The sequence below is a fragment of the Phocoena sinus genome, chromosome 12 (genome assembly GCF_008692025.1).
Source record: "Phocoena sinus isolate mPhoSin1 chromosome 12, mPhoSin1.pri, whole genome shotgun sequence".
NCBI lineage: Eukaryota > Metazoa > Chordata > Mammalia > Artiodactyla > Phocoenidae > Phocoena > Phocoena sinus.
The window spans coordinates 34780889-34807573 of record NC_045774.1 but is presented as its reverse complement, the minus strand read 5'-3'; the positions used below and the strand labels follow the sequence as shown (position 1 = coordinate 34807573).

At 38.4% G+C, this 26685-nt stretch overlaps 2 protein-coding genes across 10 annotated transcripts in view; both read right to left on the bottom strand.

Annotated features, from left to right (window-relative positions):
• Positions 1-848, bottom strand: part of KIAA0408 (KIAA0408 ortholog) — a 34318-nt gene extending 33470 nt beyond the window's left edge. Inside the window, exon 1 of the mRNA XM_032650817.1 lies at positions 77-848. The gene's annotated coding sequence lies outside the window, so the exon portion shown is untranslated. The remainder of the gene's footprint in view (positions 1-76) is intronic.
• The window catches only part of SOGA3 (SOGA family member 3), a 108542-nt gene that overhangs the window by 64320 nt on the left and 17537 nt on the right, over positions 1-26685 (bottom strand). For 6 of the 9 annotated variants that reach the window (XM_032650812.1, XM_032650809.1, XM_032650810.1 and 3 more), the window contains exons 5-7: positions 8466-8537; positions 1819-2994; positions 85-216 (exon numbers count right to left, since the gene is read on the bottom strand). In XM_032650812.1, coding sequence (XP_032506703.1) covers positions 94-216; positions 1819-2994; positions 8466-8537 — 1371 coding nt within the window. In that variant the 3' untranslated portion in view covers positions 85-93. Of the gene's footprint in view, positions 1-84; positions 2995-8465; positions 8538-26685 lie in introns of all 9 variants that reach the window. The other 3 variants (XR_004352479.1, XR_004352480.1, XM_032650815.1) reach the window with 2 other exon arrangements.

The window sequence follows — 26685 nt, the reverse complement described above, 5'->3', positions numbered from 1 at the left end:
AAGAAGAGTGCAAATCAAGATGTAAAAGAAAGAAGTAAAAATTAAAATGATTTATAAAAAGAGAAGTCATACTTACTCCCTTACCTGAAACATTTAATGCTCAGGCTTCTTATTGAACTTAGTAGTGGTAAGATGTGTCTTTTTAAAGAAATAAGCAGTCTTCAGTGTTTTTACAGCATTGGTTACTACAGAAATTATACTTCTTTTACTTCTTGTCTTGAAGGGTGAACAAAACAAACAAACTGAAAATACTACAATGAATGGTAAATGATGAGAGATTTACAGTACAAAAAACAGTGTAAAAAGGAAGACAAGTTTAAATATTGTTGTGTAAGAAAGTGATGAAAATAATACAAGAATGAGAATAAGTAAAATGATAGGCTGGAACATCTGGGAAGGTAAATGCAAAGACAAAAAGAAGAATTCATTAATAATAATTTTTAAAACTTAAGTTTATATCAACTAATCTAAGCATTCATTCAACTTACAATAGAGAACTCTCCCTTATATATATTTACAAAGTCTGAAAACTTACTGTTATGTACAGTACTTTCTCTCACTCTGATTTCTATCTCTTCACCCTGAGAGTATAATTGAAAAGCCACATACTCAAAGTATTCAAAAATCTGAAACTAGGAAATTAAAAACCAACTATGTGATATAATACATAGAGGAAAAAAAATCTTTATTCAACAAGTTTTATTATAAAAGTTTGTTTTTTTTTTTTTTAAATAGCAAAGCAAAGCAGCATGCGAGATAAATAAGCGATAGGGTCGCAATTTTTCTAGTTGTGACTAACAGGCAGTTAATCTAATATCATGCTTCTGTGTATAAACTGATTTTTAAGTTTAACCCTCTTGCGTGTCTTAAAAGCCATGCATGCTGTTGTTCTTCCGTGGGTTCTCCAACGGATACAAGATACCAGCCTTGCTAGAGGAGTAGCACTGCCTGTTTGCTTTATAAACTCTCTTCCGTGCTTAACCCTGACAAAATGTATCAGTCTTTGGCCACCATACCTGGCTAGAGCAGATCAGTCCAACTCATCGGGTGTGCCTCTACAATTAGGATGAAGGAAAAATGCTGGTTTTCCCTGTTCGGGAATAGTTATTACTATTTCTCTGAATTAGTGTTGCCTTAAAGCTAAGGTATAACACTCCTTCCCCAGTCCTGAGATTCTCCGTTATAGAGCCGACAGTGATTTTCTCTAGAAATAAAGATCATGTTACTTCGACGTGTGGTAGGTACATCAGCGGCTCCTATTTGCTCCTCTTGGTAGGGATCCAGACACAATATCATCTCTCTTTACCTCTGGTTTCTACATTCTTTCCAGGAGTTATGCATCAATCCTGATCATTTAGTGATTTGAAAATATTTTAAGCTTAATTTGAATCTTGGCTCGAAAACCACAGATGAGCAATTGAAGATTTCTATTCGGAATCTTCTTGCAGCTCAATCTGTTAGAATCAGTAGAGTAATATTGAAAATGTGTACCTTCAATAATCATATATTTTAGAAATCCTTTCATCTTTACACAAAAACTGGGGGTGGGGGGTGGAGAGAGGGGGAGGCGGGTAAATTTCCCTTTTAAGCAAAACAGAGGGAGAATAGTTGCTGATTGGATTACGAAAACCTCAGGCCTGAAGAAGGACAGTGCGAAAGAACAAGTGCGCCATGGGGCTTCCAAGCCCAGAGAGGCTCTGAGCTGGGACTTCCCTAAAGCGGGGCTTGGAGGTCGGTGCGCGGAGTCGCCCCTCCAGGGACCGCGGCTCCGCGGACCAGCCTCGCCATCGCCGTGGCTCGCAATAGGCAGAACTGTACCTGACTCACGGATATGGGCTCCTCGGCGCCGGCGTCGTCCGCGGACTTGGGCACCTCGAGGCGGTCGATGAAGGTCTGCAGCTCCTTGCGGAAGGCCTTCATCTGCGCATTGATGCGGTAGAGCAGCTCGTGCTCGCGGATGCGGCTGCCATCGTCCTCCTCGTCCATCAGTCCGAACAGGTCCCCGTTGGCCACGTAGATGCGCGCCTCGGTGATGATGGTGCTGGTGTCAGCGATGAGCCGGTCGATGGTCTTGCCCAGGCGCTCGGCCTCCGAGCGGATGTCCTTCATCTGCTGCCGGTCAGAGAAGCTCTTGGGCCAGGGCCCGGGCGCGGCGTAGAAGGAGCGGGTGGGCGTGAGGCAGCGGATGTTGCGCACCTCCTCCGAGTCGCTCTCGCCGCCGATGGGCCCTTCGCGCTTGCGGTGTGGCGGCCGCGAGTCGTCGTCGCTCTCCTTCTTGCCCGCATCGCTCTCGGCGTCGCTGTCGCGCGGGCTGCCGCGGATGCCCAGGTGCGAGGCCAGGTCGTAGCGCTGCATGTTGGACATGAGCACGCGGTTCTCGTACTGCAGCTGCATGACCTTGCCGCTGAGCTCGTTGATCTGCAGGCGAGCCGCCTTCAGCTCCTCCTGCAGGGCCTCGGTCTTGGCGCTGTCGTGGTGCCGCGCGCTCTCGTGGCCGCCCGACTTGTACTTGTACTTGTTGAGCTCCGCCGTGATGCGCTTGTTCTGCTCCTCCAGGTCGGCCACGTTCCTCCGCAGCAGCTCCGTCTCGTCTTCCACCAGCTGCAGGTGCTGCCGCAGCTCCGACAGGGATTCGCTCTGCTCCCGCAGGAGGGGGTTGGCCGAGCCGTTAAAGTCGTCGCCCTTCAGGTCATCCAGTTCCGCCTTCAGGCCTCTGTTCTCCACCTCCAGTTCGACGATTTTTCTGCCGAGGATGTTGGCTTCTTCCTCCACCAGCCTCAGCCGCAGCTTGAGCTCAGCCTCTCTGGTGCTGGGAGGCCCCCCGGCTTCTCCTTTAGGCAAAGGACTGTCCAGATCCCCATAAAAGGATCTGTACTTCTGGAGCTCGTGTTCGAATCTGTCCTTTTCTTTATCAATCTTGGCCATTTTCTTTCTCATCAAAGCAGCTTCTTCCTTCACGAACTGCAGCTGGCATTTCAGATCTTCATTGTCCTCCTCATTTGGGGAAAAAAAAAAGGGAAGCGGACAGGAGATCATTTTTATGTAAATAAAACCACCAAAAAGGGACACCTGCAAAACTAACTCCTTTTTCTTGTAAATAAGATTTAATGAGACAGAGAGACAGAGAAGTAGATGCTGTACATTTTCCCCAAATCATTTAAATTCTTTGGCAGAGAAAAGACTAGGACAATGTTACATCCTGGAAACCAAAAGAGAAGGGAATATAAAAAGAAAAACTGTGGTCATCACTATTCAGAGAATTATACGTTCTCACTGCATACAACTGTTTGGCTGTCATTTTCAACAATGTTCATTTTGTTTGTTTTGTTTTTCTCATGGTTTGAGTTCCCCTGACTGTAGTAAATATGAAACCTCTTCCCTGGAAGGAGCATGTAGCTTAATATGTACTCACTGCCTTTTATTGAGCTCTGACTCTCAGCCAGATACTGTAAAGTTCTTCACATGTATGACCTAATTTAACGTGCAGAGTAAGGTTATGAGTAGGTATTCAAATTCCTGGTTTAAAGATGTTCGATAGCTTGTTCAAGGTTACATAGCTCATAAGTGGCAAAGGACAAAGATGAAACTGGAATTCGGTTCTGACACTAAAGCTTAGTTCGGTACATGATCACTCGGCCATACAGCAAGTCATCTGTCCCCCATCTTTATTCAAGGGAGAATTGTTTTTAAAGGGCTTTAAAGTAGGGAAAGTTTAACACTTGTAATGGTCCATCCAAGAAGAAATTGGTAAGTGTTCCATCTAGATCACTTTTAAAATTGGATTTATTTCCATCAGTCTGAAATGGATAGAACTGGTTCTGCCTGGTAAAAGGATGATGGCGTAGACCCTGTAGAAGTTCTTCTCACACATTCTAGGACAACCTTCAAACCCTAATCATTAACTAAACGGAAAACTACAAACAGAAAAATGGAAATCAACTCTTTCTCAGAGAGCTAATATAAAAACACATTATTATATCCAAGGACATATTTCCCAAAGACAATTTCCCAAAACTCTCTTTTAAGTATGCACTTTGGGCATACCATGTAACTTCTGTGGACTTAAAAATGCCGTTCTTTTCCAGCACTGAGTCAGCTGTGTTTGAGATGAATTCTGGTAAAAAAGTAGCAACAACTGATGGTGAAGGTGAGGAGACTAATGAGCTCCTGCCAGAGATGCTCAATAAATGTGGCCCAGAGCTTTTGCGAGAGAAGAGATGGAGAGCAGGGCACTGGGCTCCTATGCTCCCATCCACTAATAAGAATTAGTATGAGAGTTGCTGAGTGTGCAGAGCCTGAATATCACATTCCCTATATCATTATATCCTCACATGAGCCCCACGAGGAAGATGATATACTATGTCTACTTTGCAGACAAGGCAGCTATGTCTACTTTGGTAGAGCGCAAATTAATGTGACAGAGCACATCTGTATTCAGACTGATTCCAAAAATCATATTTTTTCCACTGCACATGTTGCGTGAAAAGATGCATGAGAGGAAAAAAGTAGGGCAATGAGGTAAAATAACAAAATCAGATGTGCTGGCTTGTATGCTTCCCTTTAGAAGGGGTTTAGAAGAAAAGAGAGAAGCACAGAGAACTGAGAGAACTCCAGGAGCATAGTGAAAAAGGATAAGAATATATGTCACAGATAGATTCGATGTGAGAATCCGTTTCACAAGCAAAGAAAGAAGCTGCCCTGCAAGAGACTATGTGTTCGGGTCCCTGAACTAATTCTGTGAGGATGAAACCAAGGACGTATTACAATGTCTAATATCACATCAGCAGAAGAGTCAAAGATAACCCCAATGTTTTGAGCTTGGGTGTCTTGATGGATGTGTTGCCAATAATAGGGACAGAGACTGAACAAAGAGGATCAAGTTTTATGGGAAGAATATGGATTTAAGTACATTAAAATGCTGCCTTTGAGGTGTGTCGGTGGAGGGATACCCAGTGGAAACATCTATCAACAGGCATGTGGAATCTCAGGCCCAAGATTACCAAGATTACAGCGCTGGACCTAGAGGACAGCTTAGGCCCAGAGGAGAGGACATGAGGATGAGATGCATAGAGGTGATGATCGAAGCTATTGCAATGGCTTCAGAGGCAATCAAAGAGGAGAAAAAAAGAAAGGGAGACTGAGAAGAAATGATTAAAAGTTGGAGCACAGAGCAGGAGAGTCAAAGGTCACTAAAGCCAGAATTAGAAATAATGTTTGAATAGAAAGTTGTCCAACAATATGCATATCAAATCTGCTTTTATCTAGACTAGGCTCTGCTGGGAAGTAAGAGCAGGTGAGACTGGGAAGCTAGCTGGACTGCATGTTCTATCAAAGTCCTTGATTGCAAGGCAAGGCCTTTATTTGCTAGTAAGAAAAAAAAATGTTATAATACTGCATTTTGAATCTAACCAAAACGGCAATGGATGTGATATAAATCACAGACTGGAACAGAATAACACTTCGCTGGACTATGTAAAGCAAATATAAAAGAGGAGGATATTTGATTTGTGTACGTGTAAGCTCTCCTGCCCAAAGGGATGAAAACATGAAAAGTATTTTAAGAGTTGGACCTATATTGCATGTAACAAAGCCGTGATAAAGAAGGAAGGAGAATGATGGGCATGATGATTATTTTATTTATTTTAAGAGAAGTCTTTTCAAGATACCAAGTATGGTAGTTTCCGCAATGTCCAAGGTTTAAGAATCCTGTATGCCAATGTGCCTTGCCTCCTCATCCTATAACCTAACTATTGTACACTCCGTTTGGAACTGGGCAGGGAAATCCCATATATAAATGCGAAATCATTAAAATCAGAGATTGTTTGGAAAGTGCCTCGTTGAAATGTAACTGATCAGAAACGCTTGCTCCTGTTTTTCACAGTGAATGCCAGTCAAGAAACATTACAAAGCTTTGAGATGTGAAGCAAGCTGTCTCTTATTTTTGTGTATGTTAAAGACTCAGTCTTGAGAAGATACAGATGACGTTAAGAGGAAGGGGAACATAAAGATGATGAGGGCCCAAAGCAGTGAACTGAGCTTGGCTTTAACCTAGCCACTACTGGAAGCTAAGTTGCACTCTGGTAAATTACATATACTAACTCATTTAATCTGTACAACTCTCTATTATGACCCCATTTTAAGGATGGGGAAACAGCTTGTCTAAGGCCATGCAGCTGGTGTGTGGCAGAGATTCCCATGTAGGCAACCTGACCCTAAAGTTACTGTTTTTAACTGCTATGCAATACCATTTCTCAGTATATAAAGTCACTGTGCTGCTGGAGGAACATGTGAGGAATACAAAGAAGAAACTGAATAAAATGAAATAAAAAGCTACATAAATAATAGCAGGTTGAACCATACGAAATTGCCATTCGTGTAGGTCAGAACAACAGCATGTTGCAATTTCACATGGCTCATCTAGAAAAGGGGGACATGGGAGTATTCAAAAGTGCATATTGATCCCGCTGCAGAGTGCCAGACACTAGACACCGATGAGTGCAAGCTGAGTAAGATGGCCCCCGCCTACAATATGCCCTGGCTAAGCACGGGAGATGAATATGTAAATACGAGTTACAACAATATAGGATGCTTGCCCTAACGTAAGTATGTGACTCAATGGTCCTCAGCCTTGACCGAGCAATAGAATCAACTATGGACTATTTTATAATTGAGATCTCCCGTCTGAGACAGTCCAGTCAATCTTCTGGGGTGGGTTTTTGAAAAAAGACAGGTAATAACCTCTGAAAATAAATGAACTGAAAATGATAGCAGGGACTTCAAAGGCCATAATAGCGTCCTTGCAAATTTCCCAGGACATTTATGTGCACGAAATAAAAACTGGTGGATTGCAACGTGTCTTGACTGTTGTAAGGCCCCAGGTCCCACTGAGAAGTTGATGAAAGCTGCATATGTCTTTTGCAGAAAAGTGCCCCTGTACACGTGGAGTGGGGGTCCACAGAGCCAGGAACAAACAGTTAAGAATTCCTGGATTAGAGAATGCTGTTGAAAAAAATAAATAAGCTTTACCATGGGAAGTATAAGAATAGGACAAAAGAATAGGACAAACATGAGTTAAAAAAAATAAACTGTTGATTAAAGCTGACTTAAGATTTTTAGAATGGGGAGCATATAGCACCTCTCCCTCAGTGAGGTGGGGAAGAGAACTGATGCATAAAATTATGGCAAAGACACAGTGGGAGAGCTGTGGTGACAGAGCATATATGAACTTATTAAGGGGATGATGAGAAAGGTGCAAAAAGGAGATGATTTTGGTAGGAGACTCTGGAATTCTAGAACTGCTGAGGCCTATAAATGTTCATGTCCAGCACCAGGGGAAAAATTAACCAAGGACAGAGCAGGGAGAGCGAGGAAGAGGAAAATTAACAATTAATATGTTATGCTTTTAAAAAAATGAGTGAGATGAACTTTTTCAAATTTTGAATATTTAAGTATTACTTTAGTTAAAATTATTATCTAATGAGAAAACCCCTTGTAAGACTAAAAAAAAGTACATATGCTACAGTCCTGTAGATCCCAACTTACACATTTAAAAATCAGTATCTAGCCAAGTTTTTTTTTTTTTTTTTTTTTTTTTTGCAGTACATGGGCCTCTCACTGTTGTGGCCTCTCCCATTGCGGAGCACAGGCTCCGGACGTGCAGGCTCAGTGGCCATGGCTCACGGGCCCAGCCACTCCGCAGCATGTGGGATCTTCCGGGACCGGGGCACGAACCCGTGTCCCCTGCATCGGCAGGCAGACTCTCAACCACTGTGCCACCAGGGGAGCCCTAGCCAAGTATTTTTAACGAGCCATAATATCATAGCTGTCCCTAAATATTTCCTCTTCTGTTTTAAAATCTCCTTTATTACATCCACCAGCACCTCTGCTCACCCTAAAAGTAGACCTAGTCTTTACTGTGGCTGTGTTTCTAAGTCTCTTAACAAGCCCATGTTGAAGACATGTTTTAAGTTTTATTTTTATTATTTAATTTCCTTTCTTTTGCTTCCCCAGTCATTGGTAGAGAGAACTACTTCATTCTAGGACTCTCCAAAGCCATCAGGAGTCTCTCTCTCCCCTCTGCCACCCTTCCTACAACATTCCTTTCTTTACTCTCTCCTGATACTATAGGAATAGCTATTCTATTGTCCTTATTAATTATGAGTGAACAAGATCAGCACCATGGGTACAGTTCTTAAATGTAGCAACACATAAAGTACTAATGACATTCTGCTGTGTGCTTACAATGCAAAAGCAATAACAACAGGGATGTTAGCGCTAGCTTTTAAAGAAAAGATACTGAATGCTTTATATTGTCTCCTGCATCTACAGCTACATAATTGATATGCATAATTTAACTCTGTTTTACATGAGTGTATCTGGTTACTGTGTCTACTTATAGATGTAGCTTATTATTATATACATTTAGAGATGTTTGATGTACTAGCTGAAATTTTATTTCCACATACCTCTGTGGGAGTCTGTTGAGCCTTCTTTTCAGATTTTGGCAAATCTTTGCTTCCTCTTCTCTTTAAAGATAGCTGAAATAAAGCATGAATAGATTTAGTTTGGTAAACTACAATTTTAATTCAATTTTATATTTTTAAGTATCCTAATTTCCTATGATAAAACCAAGCCAAATGAAAAGTGTTAGTTTAATAGCCATAAGGGAGGGAAAGAAAACCAAACCAGATAGATTTAGATATATTTTACTTTGGATGGGGATATATATCACAATAGAAGAGTAGCTGGCAATTATCAAGGTGATTTGGGAAATACAGGAAACCTACTATAAAAACGCAGAAAAGCAATTTGGAGAAAATTTAGATCGATAACTCAATATATTATATTATTCAAATGAAAGAAATCCTTGTTAGCATTCTACATCATTAAAGAAAAGAAAGGAATACGGTATTATTTGCAGTTGGACTTAGGTTGTTATAAGCTTATAAAGACAAACTTTCAGTGGATTTATGTAGAATTTGAACAATTTCATTCTTTCCTCACCACATATGCATGTAGACAAACATGATACACATGTTCATATACACTCTTCCACACACATGTAATACAGTAGGGAATAGTAGGGGTTATAGTAAAATGGAGATGGCATGCTCCATCTAAAGGAGCCGGCTGAGAGGGAATTAGGAATGTAGGCTTTTTCAAAAGAAGCGGGAGATCTGGAGTTTTACGTAAAATCTCCCCCATTTTATTGGCTGGCTCTAATTGAAATTCAAACAAATAACACTTTGTAGGTCAAAAAATACACATCTAGTATCAAATCCTTTCATGGACCAGCAGTATTGATCTCTGGTGCTCAGTTCCATTTCTCACCACCGTTAAAGTTCCTCTGTATGAACAGTAACTGTATGTATGAATATCTACCATGTACCAAATACTGAGCTGGATACACAATTAAATAATGTACCTACCATTAGTAAGCTCACAATTTAGCGTGGGAGACAGGGATGCAAACAAAGTACAAGTTGGCAAATGCCGTGCTTTAGGTTCTGTAAAGAAGGGACTTTGTCCTAGTGTGGCATCACCACCATGAGAGTAATAGCTGCCACACAGCAGACGTTGAAAACAATATTGGCTGAACTAATGAGTGCATATGAAACATGAGATTCTGAGGTCAAAGAGGAGGACAGCGGTACAGGCTGACAGGAAAAGGAGGCACGGTTTCTCTAAAGAGCAGGCTTCATGAATTTGCCAAGACCTGCAAATTAAATTCTTCACGTGTTCATTTCTAACCCAGTTCCAGTGTTAAAGGCTGGCATACGTTCGTGCTGCAACTGCTTTCATTCAGTATAAAAAGGAAACTACAGAGCCGAATGAATAGTCTACGTGGTTATTTATTTCTAGTTCACAGACATTCTCCATGTTGCTTGTATAATTTTCTTAGAAACAGAAGCTGTGGGGACTGATTCACCATAACCAAAAGTGATTTAGGAACCAAGCAGCAAAAACAGTCTCAAGAAAACCAAGAATATAGCGAGAGCTGAACTAGGGAATCCTGGAACATTCTGTATAGGGGCTACCTACAAAGAACCACCTAAGTTTATTTTGTTAAATATTTATGGAATGCTCTCACTTTGAATTTACTCCATTATATGTTTATTTAGCACTTACTAATGCGCTTCATAAGGTACCATAATAAAAACAGCACAGTCTCTGCTCATTATGAAGTTCCTGATTTACTTGGCAAATGGTCAGTTCAGTCTGCAATTTAATACAGTGTGATGAAAGCAATGATAATGCAGAAGCAGTATTAACTGGCATTGATTGAGGACTAATTCATGTCAAACACTTTATATACATTACCCCAACTAATTCTTAAAACACCCCTTTAGTCTCCTGTTGCAGATGGTAACACTAAAGCTTAGAGAGGTTAACTAGATTATTTAAATCAGTGGTTCTCAAAGTACGATCCCCAGAATAACATCATCAGTGTCACTTGGTAACTTGTGATAAATGCAAATTCTCGGGACCCATCCCAGAACTACTGAATCAGAAACTCTGGAGATGGGGCCTAGTGAGCCACAATTTAACCAGCTCTCCAGGTGATTCTGATGCATGATGAACTGTGAGAAGCATTGGTCTAAATTCACTACTTGGTAAGTAGCAACATCAGATCTTGACCCAAGTCTTTCTGATCTTTATTATTTACTAGATCACAAAGAAGAAAGGCTTAATCCAGTCTAGGGCTGGAGATGGTATGGGGAACTAGAGATGATTTCCAGAAAGAAGTAACAGCTTATCTTGAATCTGGTAGACGAGGACTAACACACCTAAAGATGGAGAGGAGGGCGAAGGGAAGAACAAAGCATTCCACGTAGACCATTTCTGGAACACAAAGAAATTTGGGATGGCTGTAACAAAGTGTGAGGAGAGGGTGACATGGGATTTACTATCAGATCTTGAAGGACATTGAATAAAGTTTGGATTTTACCTCATCAAGTCAAATTATTGTCCTAAGGTCAATTAGAAGTATTAAGAGGTTTAATGACTAAGTTATTAATTTACTAAATTTAATTACCCAATTAATTAGAATAATTAAATTAAATCATGATTAAATTACATTATTAGATTAGTTAAATTTCATTATTAAATTATTATTAAAGGAGTATCCATAATCAGATTGTCATAGAAGAAATACGAAGACACAAAGGTGGTAGTCCAAATGACCATGAAGTAAAGGGATGACATGCAAGTGAAATGAGGGAAAGTATGCTCTGGTTCTGAGAACTTTTGTGGGGGAGTTTGTTTTTCATTCATTCCACATATATTTGTTGAGTTCTGGCATATATACGGTACAGTATGGTTATACAAATATGAGAAATATTTTACTCTCCTCCCAAAGAGCTAACTGTTTATGATGGTAAAAAGAATGCAGATAATTAGTTAAAACAGTAGACAGAATTAACAGCATTTATGAATAAAGAACAAACAAACGATTGAGAGAGCAAAGAAACAGCTATGGTTCCAGATGTGGGGAAATCAGAGAAAATCACCCAAGAGCGCTGACCTTTGAAGGACGTGCAACATTTCAACAGAAATAAAACCAAGTAAACAGCAAGGGCAAAGGTGTGGAGGAATAAGCATGCCTTACAGATGAATGGAGACAGAGACACTATAGAGATGAGATAGAAGAAGACGCTTCAGGGACTGAGGTCAGCTTGTGGAGATGAGAAATTTAGATTTTATCCTGTGGGCCATGTAAAAATGAGCCCTCTAAATTAATACAGGAGAAATGCTGAAACTAGGCCATCCTTTCTTAAGAGGCATTTTCTATTTTACTTTTATTTAAACATCACTCAAGTGGTGGGTCAAACTCAAATAAAGCTCTGAGAGAAGGTTTCCCCCTAAATAAAAATATATTGCCTTTAAGGAACCCCCAGGACTACCTGTACCTTTAAGTATCACATTTAAATTTTCAATAAATATTTAATCATCTTTTCGTATTCCTGTAAGTTTTTATTAACTTTCTGACCCCAATGAAACAAAGATGAGAGATTCATTTGGGAAGAGAAAGCTGGAGAAATAAGGTAAGTCTAAACAGTCTCTTTCCCATGAGGATAAAATTTTGTCACCGCCCCCTCTAATCATACCATCCCACATTCATGCACTAAATCTAGGAACCTCTATAAGGGGACCAGTTTAGGAGGCTAGAGCTAAATCTCACATTTTCACCTTTGTTCTCAAAGTAGGCACTTCAGGTGGCTCTCTAGATAAATATGTTGAAAACATGTCTTGCCCACGTCTTAATCCTTTGCATTCCCATCCTCAGCTATCCAAAAGAGACTGCGGTTCTTTTTATCCACGTGAAGGCCAGGAATTAGAAAGTTTTACCAAAAATTGTTTGCACAGCAATTATATAAATTGGATTTGTGTTCTAAAATGTTTTGAGACTGACTTTCTTTCTCGATTAAAATCTGGTACACTTCTTAATATGTGATCTCTTTGTGCTTTTAGCAATTAAACAACAGAGAAGAACCCGTCTAAAATGTTATTTTTATACATATTATTTGTACAAAAATCTCCTATGTTTTTAATAAAATTAAAGAGGGATCCATTTGTATGGTGATTAAATCAAGAAGGAAACTATAACTGTATTAATATAGGATTTATGGAGCACTAAATGTGTGCCATGTACTTCCCTAAGTACTTAATATGTATCCATTCATTTAATCTTACCAGTCTTAGGAGTGTGCCACCATTATCCAAAGCACACAAAGGATAAACCACTTAGCTAGCAAGTGTTAGAGCCAGGATGTAAGTTATCCAGCTTCACAGCTTTTGCTCTGAACAATTACATCCCACTGCTACTCCAAAACAAGTAGAGGGTTATATTATTTCTGGGCATATCCTTCTGTATGCTATTACATCATAGCTGCATGGGTTTGAGGCACTAGTTTATATATATTACACATGAGCAATGTGTTTTTCTATTGTCAACACAGAAGTCAGCAGAAGTGACATACACACTCACTGGTTCTCACAGTCATCCTGTGAATGCTTGTGACTTCAGGGTGACATTGAAAGTGAGGCATGGGGATTTCTGACTGAAGGCTGGAGGAAAACTTGAAGAGCCAGGAACTCTGGCTCTGCTACCATCTGAATGCTTGTGTCTCCTCAAAGTTCATATGTTGAAATCCTAATGCCTAAGATGGTGGTAACAGGAAGCAGGACCTTTGGGAGGTGCTGAGGTCATGAGAGTGGAGCCCTCAACAATGGGATTAGCGCCCTTTTAAAAGAGACCCCACGGAGCTCTTGAGCCTCTTCTGCCATATAAGTATACAAGTTTGTGACCTGGAAGAGGGCTCTCACTTGGCCATGCTGGCATGCTGAGCTGGGACTTCCCAAACTGTGAGAAATAAATTTCTGTTGTTTATAAGCCAACCAGTCGGTGGGATTTTGTTATAGCAACCCAATTTGAAAGGGAACAGGAGAGGCTCTTGTCCCTAGAAGTCCTCCTCCTTGCCTTGTGTGTTACATCCTTGACACCTGGCAGAGGAGGGGCAGGTAAGAGCACCCAGAGATCTTGCCCACGACCACATTCTCCACTCTCTCCCCTCAACGTATGAGGCAGGGTCCCAAGCTTTATACAAGACATGATCTTGAGAAGCAAAGGGAATGTGGGTGAAGGAGGCATGCTAGGATGATCAGGTCTTGTGACTCTTTGGCAAATCTTCCAGTGGTTTTCCAGCTCGCTCAGTCAGAGCCATGCTTTACTAAGGCACAGGAGACCTTGACTACACACTGGATTTGTCCTGGTACCATTTTAAAAAGGCATGATCAGGCTTCAACCCAGACAAATTTCAATAGATTCTGGGGTTGGGCTCAGGAATTTTTTCCAAGCTCCCACAGTGGGTAAAATGTACAGCTGGCTCTGAACCACAACCCTGCGCTATGTGGTCAGCCCTGCCCCCCACCCCAAACAAGCTCTCCAGCCTCACCCCCACCTCACTCCTCCTCTGCTTTCCCGGCTCCAGTGTCACCAACATCCCTGTGGTTCCTCAAACATGCCAAGCATGCTCCAGATTGGGCCTTTCCTCTGCCTGCAACACTCTTCCTTCATACACTCTCACCACCCACTCCCATAGCTCATTCAGGGTCCCTGATTAGAGAGGCCTTCCCAGACCACTTGGTATAAAAAAACAGGGAAGCCCCTATAAAATACCTCCTCTCCTCTCTTCTCCACACATTCCTTGTCTTCCTAACTCTGCTTTACTTTTCTCCAGACCTCCTCTCACCCTCTGACGTGTGTATCTGTTTCATGTCTGTCTCATTCTGGGATGTGAGTTCCACCCATGCAGGGCCTTTGTAATGTTCTGTGATAGCTCTGGCTCTTAGAAATATACCTGGCACAAAGGAGTTGCTCAGACAATGTCAGTTGAATGAGAAAACAGCTACTTCGACCTTATTTTTTACGTAGCTTTGTTTTTGAAGCATCCTAATCCAAGAAATTGGTAGGTTAAAACAAACAAATAAGTCCATTTTAAAAGTTCCATTTAAAGCTTAGAAAAACAAAGTGTCTCAACCTTTTCAACATAAAGAGTAAAAAATGTATGAGCTGAAAAGTATTTAAAATGGGACATATGATACACCTTTGCTCTGTTCTAATACTTTTTTTGATTTTTACCAATTCACTTTCCCAGCGTGATAAATTAAGATTCTAGGTCTCAAAATCATTTTGTAAAGGATATTTGGTACCAACACTCTTTGATGGCCTATCTGCCTTTGTGGCTTCTTCTCATCAGCACCTCTATAACAGTTTCTCTTCTGCCCCTGGCCCTGGAAGTCTACAGAGTCTCTGCTTCTCTTCCTGCCCTCAAGCCCGGATCAAGACACTCTACACCAAAGTGCATTCTTAAGTGACCTCTTCTTAGCTCTCAGTCGTGGAAGGAACCAAGTCAATGACTCTCCATACTCTTTCACTTTCCCTAGCCTTGGAGAAACATCAATGTGATAATTCTTATGTGAACTAAGTTACTTCCCATGTAATATAATTCACCAAGGATTTACAAAACATAATCTGGAAATTATGGGCATAAAGGAACCTAACCTTTGGGTTCCTACCAGTGTCTCTTATACATTAGACTTAAGACTTTATTAGTGATAAAGGCTTTCCACAGTAAAACTGTTTACAAAACTGGCTGTATTTTTCCCCTCCCAGTAAATAGTCCATTTACAATGTGCCCCATTAAGAGGCAGAGTCTTTTTCTGCACCTCTTCAAACTGGGCTGGCCTTGTGACCTGCTTTGACCAATAAAATACAGCAGGAGTAACATGTGGTGGGAAAGATGACATGCTAGTTCTGACTCTACCCTCAAGGGATCGTGCACATTTCTGCTCATTCTCTCTTGGAAACATGCTGCCCCATGTGACAAGTCCGGGATAGCCTGCTGGATGAAAAGAGTCACATGGCCTAGTTATTCCCATTGTCCTAGCCAACAGCCAGCCAACTCCCAGAAGTAGAGCTTCCCAACTGACTGTCAGCTGACCACAAATATATTCGGGGACCCAACTGAGACCAGAATAATCCATACAGAGGGCAAAAGAATTAGGCAAATAAATGATAGTTTAATGCCACTAAGTTTTGTGATAGTTTGTTGCACATAAACAGCTATTACATTTACCAAATATTTTTCATCATTGAGTTTGAAAAATATTCAGTTGATATTTATTTTAAAAAATCCTTTATTCAAATCCCAGAAAAACAAAAGACATACGTAAAAGGCTAGGGAAAAGAGCTGAAGGGAGGATCACAAAACATAGGAATAAAAGCAAGTCAATGTACTTTCTTTGTTTTTATTTTTCCCCTACTTTTGTCAATATTTTGATTCCATAAAATATTTTTTTAATAAAACTGAGCTTTAAATAAGTTATCATAAAAGCTTCCCTTTCAGTTCTAAAAGGTAGATGCTTCTCTTAAGATGCTTCTTTTAATAGAAGAAGGTGTTTAATTAGCACCGAAGGCGTGATACAAGTTAAATGCTAATAAAGTTCATCCTAACAGTCAAGCTTAATACAGGGTCTGGCTCAGCACATTTTTGAAGTACTTCTTCTATTTGAACTTAGCTTTTATTCTTCCTTTTTCAGAAGAAGTGATGTATACATCTTTACAGTGCTTCCCTGGATCTAGGTTTCTAATTTATATCTGTCAATTTTATTTGTCCTTTTGTTTCTATAGTTTTCTTAGGCAAGGGAAGAAAAATAATTTTACAAAACTTCCTAATTAAGTCAATTTACAGAGTTGAAACATAAACAATTCAAAGAAAGCTGTATTGAGAAAATTCTCAGTTGCAGTTTAAGGACTAGATTTCCCAAACTCCTACTGATTGTTAGTTTAAAAAGCCAGAATTTAGAAAGGAATAGAATAGAGAAGAGAGGAAAAGAAAGTTGTCATTAATAAATCTATTCCAAGAAACAACTTGGGAAGAATTGGGGAAGAAAATTCATCAACAATTTAAATCTGGGATTTGTTCCCAGAAAATACTAATATTTATTAGTATTAGTATTTATTTAAAAAACTGCATTTTTCATTCTTGGGGAAGATGGGGATCCCCTTCTGAATATTATCACAGAGGTACATGTCACACATGGAGAGGTGTATCTGGCATACAGAGTGTGTGTCACGGAGGTGGAGACCCACATCTGCAAGAATAAATCAACCCTCTTTTGCCAGAAGGTTATCTTCTCCTTCTGTCCCATAAGCCCAGGCCCCTTCTGAGTTATGAGGCTTCAAAACTTATATTTTCTTACCTACAGTGAATGCCTAAGTAAACACTTTTAAAAGCTGGAAAAGCTAGTTTTCTGCTCTACTTCGAACCAATGCCAAATTGAAATAGCTGGGATCATGTCCCTTGTTATTTAAAGGGTTTTTTAAAAATAAAAGAATCCAATGAATTTTCCTTTTCTTGGCTCCTTCATCCTTCTCCCTTTGTGCTGATGTAGATATCCAAAACAGAGGTCAGACTGAATATAGAGTTGTATAAATTCTTTATTGCTAAAGAATCTTAATGTGTGAATTCTGTAGAGCATGCTATCAAACCAAACCACCAACGAAAGAGAAAACGTTAGAACTTTTGCCTACGTGGGAGTCAGGATTATCTCCTCAGGGCCACGTGGCTTTGAATGGCTCTAGAGCTGCATAGTGTCTTTCCTTTTTAAAAGTCATTCTTTGGTGCCAGTCGTTATTTTAGATCTCTTCTGCTCTCCTCCTAGAATATTACTTGTTACTAGTGCTTAAATGTTGTTAGATTGGAACTCATTTTCCATAATTAGTACAGTGAAATTTAGGTAAGCCAGAAACTTGAAAAGCAAAATACTGAACTTAACTCCAGAATATCCAAAAGGTCTGAAGGACCATGTGATGTCAGAAGGGAAAAAAATGAAGGTTTCTCCCATTAATGGGATGTGGTTGCTATAGAACTAGAGGAAATGAAATGGGGAGGAAGCTGGAGATAATACCATAATAGTTGGGGCTTATAAAATCTTTGTAAAAAACATCCCTTTTAAAAGTTAGGTTTGGACCCAATAATTCCCTGCCTTCCATTGCATGCCTTATACTATATGACCAAACACCTCCTGTTCCTTAGACAGAATTAGTCTCTGTATTCTCTAAGCTACTTGAAGATATTCAAAGGGTTCAAGGCTACTGGTGAGAGAGTTTCTGATACAAGAATCTCTTACATCATTTTAGAAATCCTCTATTGGAGTAGGGTGTAGGTTGTTAGAAGGTCTTCCAAATTATCAATAATAAACTGATCCCCAAACAAGACCACCTAGCTTTAAAAAAGCAAAGGCAACATGATAAGAGTGCTTCTCTGATACTCATATCACATATTACACTTGGATAGGTATATCCTGAAAAGGCCCCAGAAAGTCCCACACAAATGAATAGATACAGGACTGGAAGCTTTCTCAGTTGAGACTATTTTTTTTAAATCTGAGAGCCTGGTTAATGACTTTTGAAGTAATAATCATTAAAAAAATATTTTATGTCTTAGATACTTGATCCACAGTAAATGTATGCTTACTAAGCGATGAATGTCATCAGCAAATGCGGAGATTTATATTCCCTTCTAATTTGCTCTAGTTAATGAATTGAGTTCTAAGCACCATTGCATTTAGTAATTAAAATGCAGTTAGAAATTGAAATGCATTTAGAAAATTATGGCTGGGCAGTGAAAGCAGTTTCTTATGGCTTTTCTCTATAATAAGGCAAAGAAAAAAATCGCGGCCAGCATTTGTACGTTAAAATAATGATTTGTCCAGTTTTTATATTGTGTATCGACCATCTTCTACTTAATTAATGCAGTGATATTAACATCATTTTTGTATCAACTTTAGAATCTTGTAAGAAATATGTTTGACGTGCCATTAAAGATGACAGGATGCTAAGGGGTGGGTATTATACAGGTGCTTTAAAATTATTCTTTACACAGTCATACATTTAGATATTTCGTGATAAAATTTCAAAGGTCAGAGTATCCAGTAATTCCCAAAATGCACTTCGGAGGCGGGGGAGTAGAAGCAAGTTTCTGAGATAATTCCTAAACTAAGTTAAAAAGTGATAGCCCAAAAAAAAAAAAAAAAAAAAAAAGTGATAGCCCATAATTGTGCTTTAAAAATTTTGAAATTAGTTGCTAAATTTTAAAATGTGGACAGTTTACATTTTAAAAATTAAGATTTCTAGTTTCAGTTGAAAAATTGGAAGACCTGGTAAAGTTGGGTCCTGATTATGGCGTGGCAACCTTAGATTGGAACTGACTACTGAGACATACACAATATCCACTTAGCCCCATCACTCAACACAGATAGCCTCACTCATTCATATAACCTGTTTGACCCCCGAGTGACAGCAGAATGATCAAACTCTGCTCTGGACTGCTAAGGTCACATATGTGGAAGGAGCCCAGGAAACTCAATCTTCCATTCAGTACCTTACAGGAATCCTTTCTATACCACCTAGACCCTGCCTGTGCTCTTCCAGGAGCTTGCTTCAGTAGGAGGCAGGCAATACAATCCCTTTACAAATGGCTCTAATGGATAAAATGTCTTTATTTTCATCTCAAATCCACTTAAAGTAGAAATCACTTAAAGTGATTCAAAGAATAAATCTACTTTATCTTCTATATTAAATCCTTTCGTTTAGAAGGGAGTGATCACATCTGTATATAATACCCAGCACTTTTAAGCATTCATCGTGTGACATGGTTTCATGTCTAGCTTACAGTCAACTTAACTCCCTAAGCCTATTTTGTGTAAATAGCTATGAATATATTTCTCTCCTTTTTGTATTTCTGTAAATTAAAAAAAATCAAATTGTAAGACATCACATTTATTCATATTAAATTTCATTATTAATTTGGGTTTACTGGTCTAGTACGCTAACAATTCTTTTTGTTCTGTCCTTGCCTGTATTTTTCTTGATTGCTACAAGAAGATTCTGCCTACATATTCTTTTATTAGAATATAATAGGTATGTACTAGACATGTAGTTGAAATAACATGAAAACATTTATAAATAGAGCATGCCAATCAAAATCTCTGTAACCTCAACACATGCATCAAGTAAAAATCATGAATAAAGTATAATCATAGAATATTTTCTCCACAACTCTTAAATGGATTGGAAAAAAATCTTGTTTCCATGGTTTAACTCAATGATAATCAACTTATTCCTGGGAAGTTGGCCTTTTACCATTTTTAAAGATAGAGAAAGTAGAAGCAGAAGTAATTGGTTTTAAAAAAATTCACAGAGTATATTTAAAAGCACAAAGAACTAAATCCAAACTTTTAAAAGCAAATAATACATCCACAGACTGTTTTGTTTGCATGTATATATGCACATTCATAGAGCAAGTGAGTATGAGTGTGTGTGTATGTCTATGTGCATACATGCATATGTAAATATGTGTGTGTATGCATCGGACCATGTGAGAGCATGTGCATGTGTACACATGTATGTGTTTTAGGTCCTGGAAAGAATTTCTACACATCTTAAAAATTGCTCAGTGAATTCCAAAACACAAAGATAGTCAGAATCTCTGTAACCTCTATCCATATACCAAACACATAGTTTGAAGTCTATTAGAGATATGAGAACACACGCTCACTGAAATAAGTTATAATCTTATTTTACTTTATATTAAGGGATATCTTGATATCCTTTGGAAGTGTACTGTTTTTGATCAAATCAGCTCATTTCAAAGTTACTTTGGAATAAACGGAAAATCACTAAATTTCTGAAATTTTAATTTGAACAAAAACAAGTACCATATTTTAGGCTAAATAAATTTACTTAATTCCTTAATACAATGTTAAAGAATGCACACATATTCACACACATCTTCTTTAGACATGAGAGCAACTTAACAGCTACATATACATTAGTCCCTTTATAAATAATAAATAAGTACCTGGAAGATACATGCATGAACATAGAGCACGAGCTATCACCGGAATAGGAAGAAAATATTCCATATATTACGGAAGTTATGGAAGGTAATCACAGATGAACCAGATTCATTTCCTAACGTATTATTTTTTAAAGAAAATCTACCCTGTTCACATTGTTACTCTAATTAAAAGAATTTGGGATAACATGATATGAAGCTATCTCTTTCTTCCTATTAAAATATACTTGAAGGCAAAGATTAAAATGTACATGCAGTAAGACTGGAAACTAAGATTAATGGTCAAGCATTTGTCAGAATCTGAGAAAATTTTCCTTCAGTGATAGCATCAGTGGAATTCAACAAAGAAATACTGTATCTTATATGTAGCCTTTACGGTCTGAAACAAAAGAATTGGAGCTGCAGATGAATCAGGACTAGACATCCCTGTTTCTTAAAAGTTAAATACAAGTTTGCCATATGACTCAGCAATTCCACTCTTAAGTATATATCCAAGAAAAATGAAAACTTATATTCACCAAGGACTTGCACAAGAATATTGTTAAGCATTATTCATAATAGCTCAAATGGGAACAACCTAGATGTCCACCTACTGATGAGTAGATACATAAAGTGTAGTATCCATGTAATAGAATACTACTCAGCAATAGAAAATGAACTACTGATACATGATATGACACAGATGAGCCTCAAAAACATTATGTTAAGTGAAAGAAGCCAGGCAGAAATCATACACTGTATGATTTTTTTTATATGAAATGTCTAGAAAAGGGAAGTCAATAGATATAGAAAGTAGATTAGTGGTTGGGGATTAACAGTAAATGGGCATGAGGGATCCTACCGAGGTGATAAAACTGTTCTAACACCGATTTATTGTAATAATTGTACAACTTGGAAAATTTGCTAAAGAAAAAAACATTGAATTGTACAGCTGTTAACGGGTTAACTATATCAGGGGTCCCCAATACCCGGGCCACAGACTGATACAGGTCTGTAGCCTGTTAGGAACCGGGCTGCACAGCAGGAGGTGGGCAGCAGACGAGCGAGCGAAGCTTCATCTGTATTTACAGCCGCTCCCCATCGCTCGCATTACCGCCTGAGCTCCACCTCCTGTCAGATCAGTGGGGACATTAGATTCTCATAGGGGCAGAAACCCTACTGCGAACTGTGCATGCGAGGGATCTTGGTTGCATGCTCCTTAAGAGAATCTAATGCCTGATGATCTGAGGTGGAGCTGAGGCAGTGACGCTAGCGCTGGGGAGCAGATGCAAATACAGGTTATCATTAGCAGAGAGGTTTGACTGCACAGAGACCATAATAAATCAGCTGTTTGCAGACTCATATCAAAGCCCTAACAGTGAGTGGCAAGTGACAATGAAGCTGCATCTTACGGAGTAGACTGGACATAAGCAACACGCTTTGGGTGTCACTGTCTCGCATCACCCCCAGATGGGACCATCTAGTTGCAGGAAAAGAAGCTCAGGGTTCCCACTGATTCTGCATTATGGTGAGTTGTATAATTATTTCATTATATGTTACAAGGTAATAATAATAGAAATGAAGTGCACAATAAATGTAATGTGCTTGAATCATCCCGAAACCATCCCCCCCTACCCTGGTCCACGGAAAAATTGTCTTCCACGAAACTGGTCCCTGGTGCCAAAAAGGTTGGGGACTGCTGAACTATATGATATATAAAACATACCTCAATAAAGTTATTAAAATAAACCCAAACAACTAGGCAGCCAACACTTCTACATCCCTACTTTCCCCAATACATGCAAAAATATTGCACAAGCTCTACTTTACCATGTATCTGGAGAAATGGCCTGGCCCCTTTGCGATCAGCAGCTCTCTGGTTATTAAAACTCCAAAACAAGTAGGAACCAAGTAGGGAAGGAGCTAGATAATTAATTGTGTAATGAATCTAGAGATATACTCTTTCCTTATGCAGGGCATCATGGGTAGAAGCATACACAGAAAAGCCTTGGGGGCACCTATATTGGGGTTTATTGTTTTTCTTACACTAAAGTAGGCAAAGAACAACTACAAGCTGCTTCAAATGTTTCTAAGATTCAAATTTTCCTCATAGTCAGTGTACCTGAGTGCTGCAGTAGTAGACTTTCCTATGTTCTTTCAGAATAGGCCAAAAAGATGAATGTCTACTAGCCAACAGAAATTGGGTTGGAGTTGTGCATATGAAGTTGCACCACAGCTTTGGATCTGAGAACAGGCACCAAGGGGGACTAAGAAAAAGTTACACAGTGAGTGTCTTGAGCCAAGATTGAATTTAAAAAGAAAATCTGACATTCAATGATAACAGTTTCTAAAAAGAAACAAAAATTAGAAAAAGAGACGAAAGTGCATTGGACAAAGACACTTCAATAGGGAAAGGATAGTCTTTTCCACAAATGGTGCTGGGGCAACTGGAACTCCACATGCAAAAAGATGAATTTAGAAACCTAACTCACACCATACACATAAGTTAATTCAAAATTGATCGTAGACCTGAGTGTAATTTCTAAAACTAGGAAACTCTTAGGAAAAAAAAAAACCCAATAGAATGATTTTCCTGTGGGTTAGGTGAAGATGTCTTAGATGTGACACCAAAAGCACAGGTGATAAAAGAGGAAACTTTTATAAATCGGACTTCATCAAAATGTAAAACTTTTGGATTTTAAAAAGCACCATTAAAAAAGTGAAGACAATCCACAGAAGAAAACATTGCAAATCATACATCTGATAAAAGGCTTGTATCCAGAATATATAAAGAGCTTAAATTTGAACTCAAGAATATGTAGACTAATAATCCAATTCAAAATAAACAGAAAACTGAATAGGTATTGCACAAAAGATATATGAATGGAAAAGAAGCACATGAAAAGATGTTCAGCATCATTGGGGAAACACAAATTTAAACCACAAAGGTATCCCGCTCAACGTTCAATAAAATAGCTATAATAAAAAAGGTAGGTAATAAGTGTTCACAAGGATGTTGATAAATTGGAACTCTCCTCCATTGCTGGTGAGAATGTAAAGTGGTTGGCACAGCCACTTTGAAAAGAAGTTTGGCAGTTTCTTTAAAAAGTTAAACATAAATACATCATATGACCCATAAATTCTACTCTTAGATATCTATTTAAAGATATTGAAACACAGGTTCACACAAAAACTTATATGTGAAGGCTCATAGCAGCATTATTAATAAAAATGAAAAAAAATCCAATGTCCATCAACTAATGAATGGGTAAACAATGTGATGCATACATATATATACACACACACACACACACACACAATTGAGTATTATTTGGAAATAAAAAGGAATGAAGTATTGATACACGCTACAAGAAGAATCAAGCTCAAAAACATTAGGTTAATTTGCAGCAACATGGATGGACCTAGAGATTAGCATACTATGTGAAGTAAGTCAGAAAGACAAAGACAAATGCCATATGATATCACTTATATGTGGAATATAAAATATGACACAAATGAACTATTTAAGAAACAGAAACAGACTTAGGGTTACCAAAGAGAAAAGGTGTGGGGGAGGGATAAATTAGGAGTTTGGGATTAGCAGATACAAACTACTATAGATAAACAAGGTCCTACTGTATGGCACAGGGAACTATATTCAATATCCTGTAATAAACCACAATGGAAAAGAATATGTATATATATGTATAACTGAATCACTTTGCTGTACAGCAGAAACTAACACATTGTAAATAAACTATACTTTAATAAAAAATAAAACAAAACAAATCAAAACATTAGGCTAAGTGAAAGGAGCCAGATGCAAAAGGCCACATATGGTATGATTACAATTATATGAAATATTCAGAAAATACAAAGCTATAGATGTAGAAAACATATTAGTGCTCGACTGAGGTCAGGGGTGAGAAGAGAAGGTGACTGCAAATGGCCGCTAGGAATCTCTGTGCAGTGATAGAAATATTCAAAAATTGATTACGGAGATGGGTGCACAATTCTGCACATTTACTAAAAAACATTAAATTGTACACTTAAAACAAGCGAATTTATGATATGTAAATTACACCTTAATAAAGCTGTTAAAATAAAATGTATTGGGTCAATTTTAAACAACTATTCCGGGAATTCCCTGGCGGTCCAGTGGTTAAGACTCAGTGCTTTCACCGCTATGGGCCTGGGTTCCATCCCTGGTGGGGAACTAAGATCCTGGAAGCCATGCGGCATGGCCAAAAATAAAGAAAGAAAGAAAGAAAAGAAAAGAAAAAGTTCAGATAAAAAGAAAGGAAAAAAACAAAAAAACGGTCTGAATATTATTTTGAAATAATTTTCAAAGTACAGAAAGCAGCTTTGAAAACTGCTTAATATGATAATAAATTCTTAATAATCTTACTCTTAATATGATAATAAATATGGCCTCTATGAACCAAAAATAGAACGTCATAGAAGAGATTCATCTCTGAAATAGGGAGCTGTTGGGAATAAGAAAATTCACAAAGGACACTAAAATTCAATGCAAAAATTAAATTTTGCACTGGACTCTTTAAAAAGCATGACGTGACGAACACAGCAATTAACTCAGTGATATTAAGAACAAACTTGAGAAATCATCCAACACAGGTGAAAAGGATAAAAAAGGTGAAAGGATGAGAAAAATAGGTATAAGAAGTACAAAGTAAAGAAAATCCTAGGGAAAAAATAGAGCATATGTGATTATCAAGCCTAGACTACAAGAAAGTTCCTCTGAAATAATTAATAAATAGATGTTAATTTTCCAATTAAAGGGTCTATACATTTTGGGTATATTACAAAGACCATCACCTAGATATGCCCTGGCAGTGTTTATAAACTGGTTATTCTCCTTCAGCTGTCCAGATTCATTCTTGCCCCTTCTCTGCCCTGCTCTGTTCTTTGAGAACTTGACCTTTGCAGACCATTTTACCCAGGCTCCTTCCCCTATCAATTACCTTCTATTTGGGTTTGGCCAATTGAAGGCACTGGCAGAAATGCTGAGGGATAGAGGGCAGGAAGAGAGAGAGTTCAGGGGGATTCTCCTTGCTCCCTCACTTTTTTCAACACCACATCTTAGTAGTAGCTAAGACCCCTCCAGATGACAGCTCCCACTAGGTGGATCCTCTCCACAGTTCCAGCTTTTACTGGCCCCTGTAACACTATTTCCTCAGCAATGTCCTCATCTCTAGAGGTACTGATGGCTTCCAAGTGTTGTTGCTAGTCTTCTCTGAATGCCTCACCAGCTCAAATTAAGCGTTTGTTCCCTTAATCCTACCTACACCACTGTGAATAATCCTATTCATTTGTGCCATCTAGGGTGAATTTTACTTCCTACTGAAGGACATTGATTTACACAAAGGGTAAAGAAAAATAAACATGCAGAGAGAAAATAATTTGATATACAAAGGACTCAAAGTCAGACCAATCACACGCTTCTCCACTGCAAAACAAATGCCAGAAGCTAATGGAAAAAAATATATAATATGAGAAGAAAAAACTTTGACTCAAAAATTTCATTCTGTGTTCCTATGTGAAGTCAACCAAATGCTAACTGGTTGTATTAAAGCTGTTTGCTATGTATTAAAAAACAAAAAACACTAGTAGAATTAACACTAATTAATTAAAAAACACTAGTAGAATTAACTCTAATTAATTAGAGTTAACACTAGTAGAATTAAAAATGTCTTTAAAACTTTTTAAAAATTTATCTTCTGAATCACTGTAGAACATAATTATTCTAATTTAGCCTTATCTCTAAGTAAATGAATTTGATAATTGCATTTTATCCTTGAAGGACAATACTTTCCATATAACAGATCCTCCTAAATACAAACAGATGGCTACCGTTTCATAAAGTTCTATGAAAACCCTTTTTCCATGTGCAAGGAGGCAGTGGATATAATCACATACCAACATATTAGTCACTCATTATGCACTTGAATGCAATAATCAGTTGGGTTGTCTAATTATTTCTACTATTATTCAAGGCTCTTGGCCAATGTAAGAATGCTTACTTTGTGAAGGAAAGAAAAAATAATGTACTTAATTTTATTTACCACTATGATTGATGGGCTAGACAAATTAGAAATAACTGAGCTAGCCAGAAGATGAATATAGAACACTTTGAATTTTTAATTTTAAGTGCTTCTGAGTTGTCATGCTGAATATAGATGGCTCCATTAAGTAAAATATATAAGTATAAAATGGAAAATGTCAGGAGAGCAGCTAAATGACATCTTTAAATGTCATCTTCAAA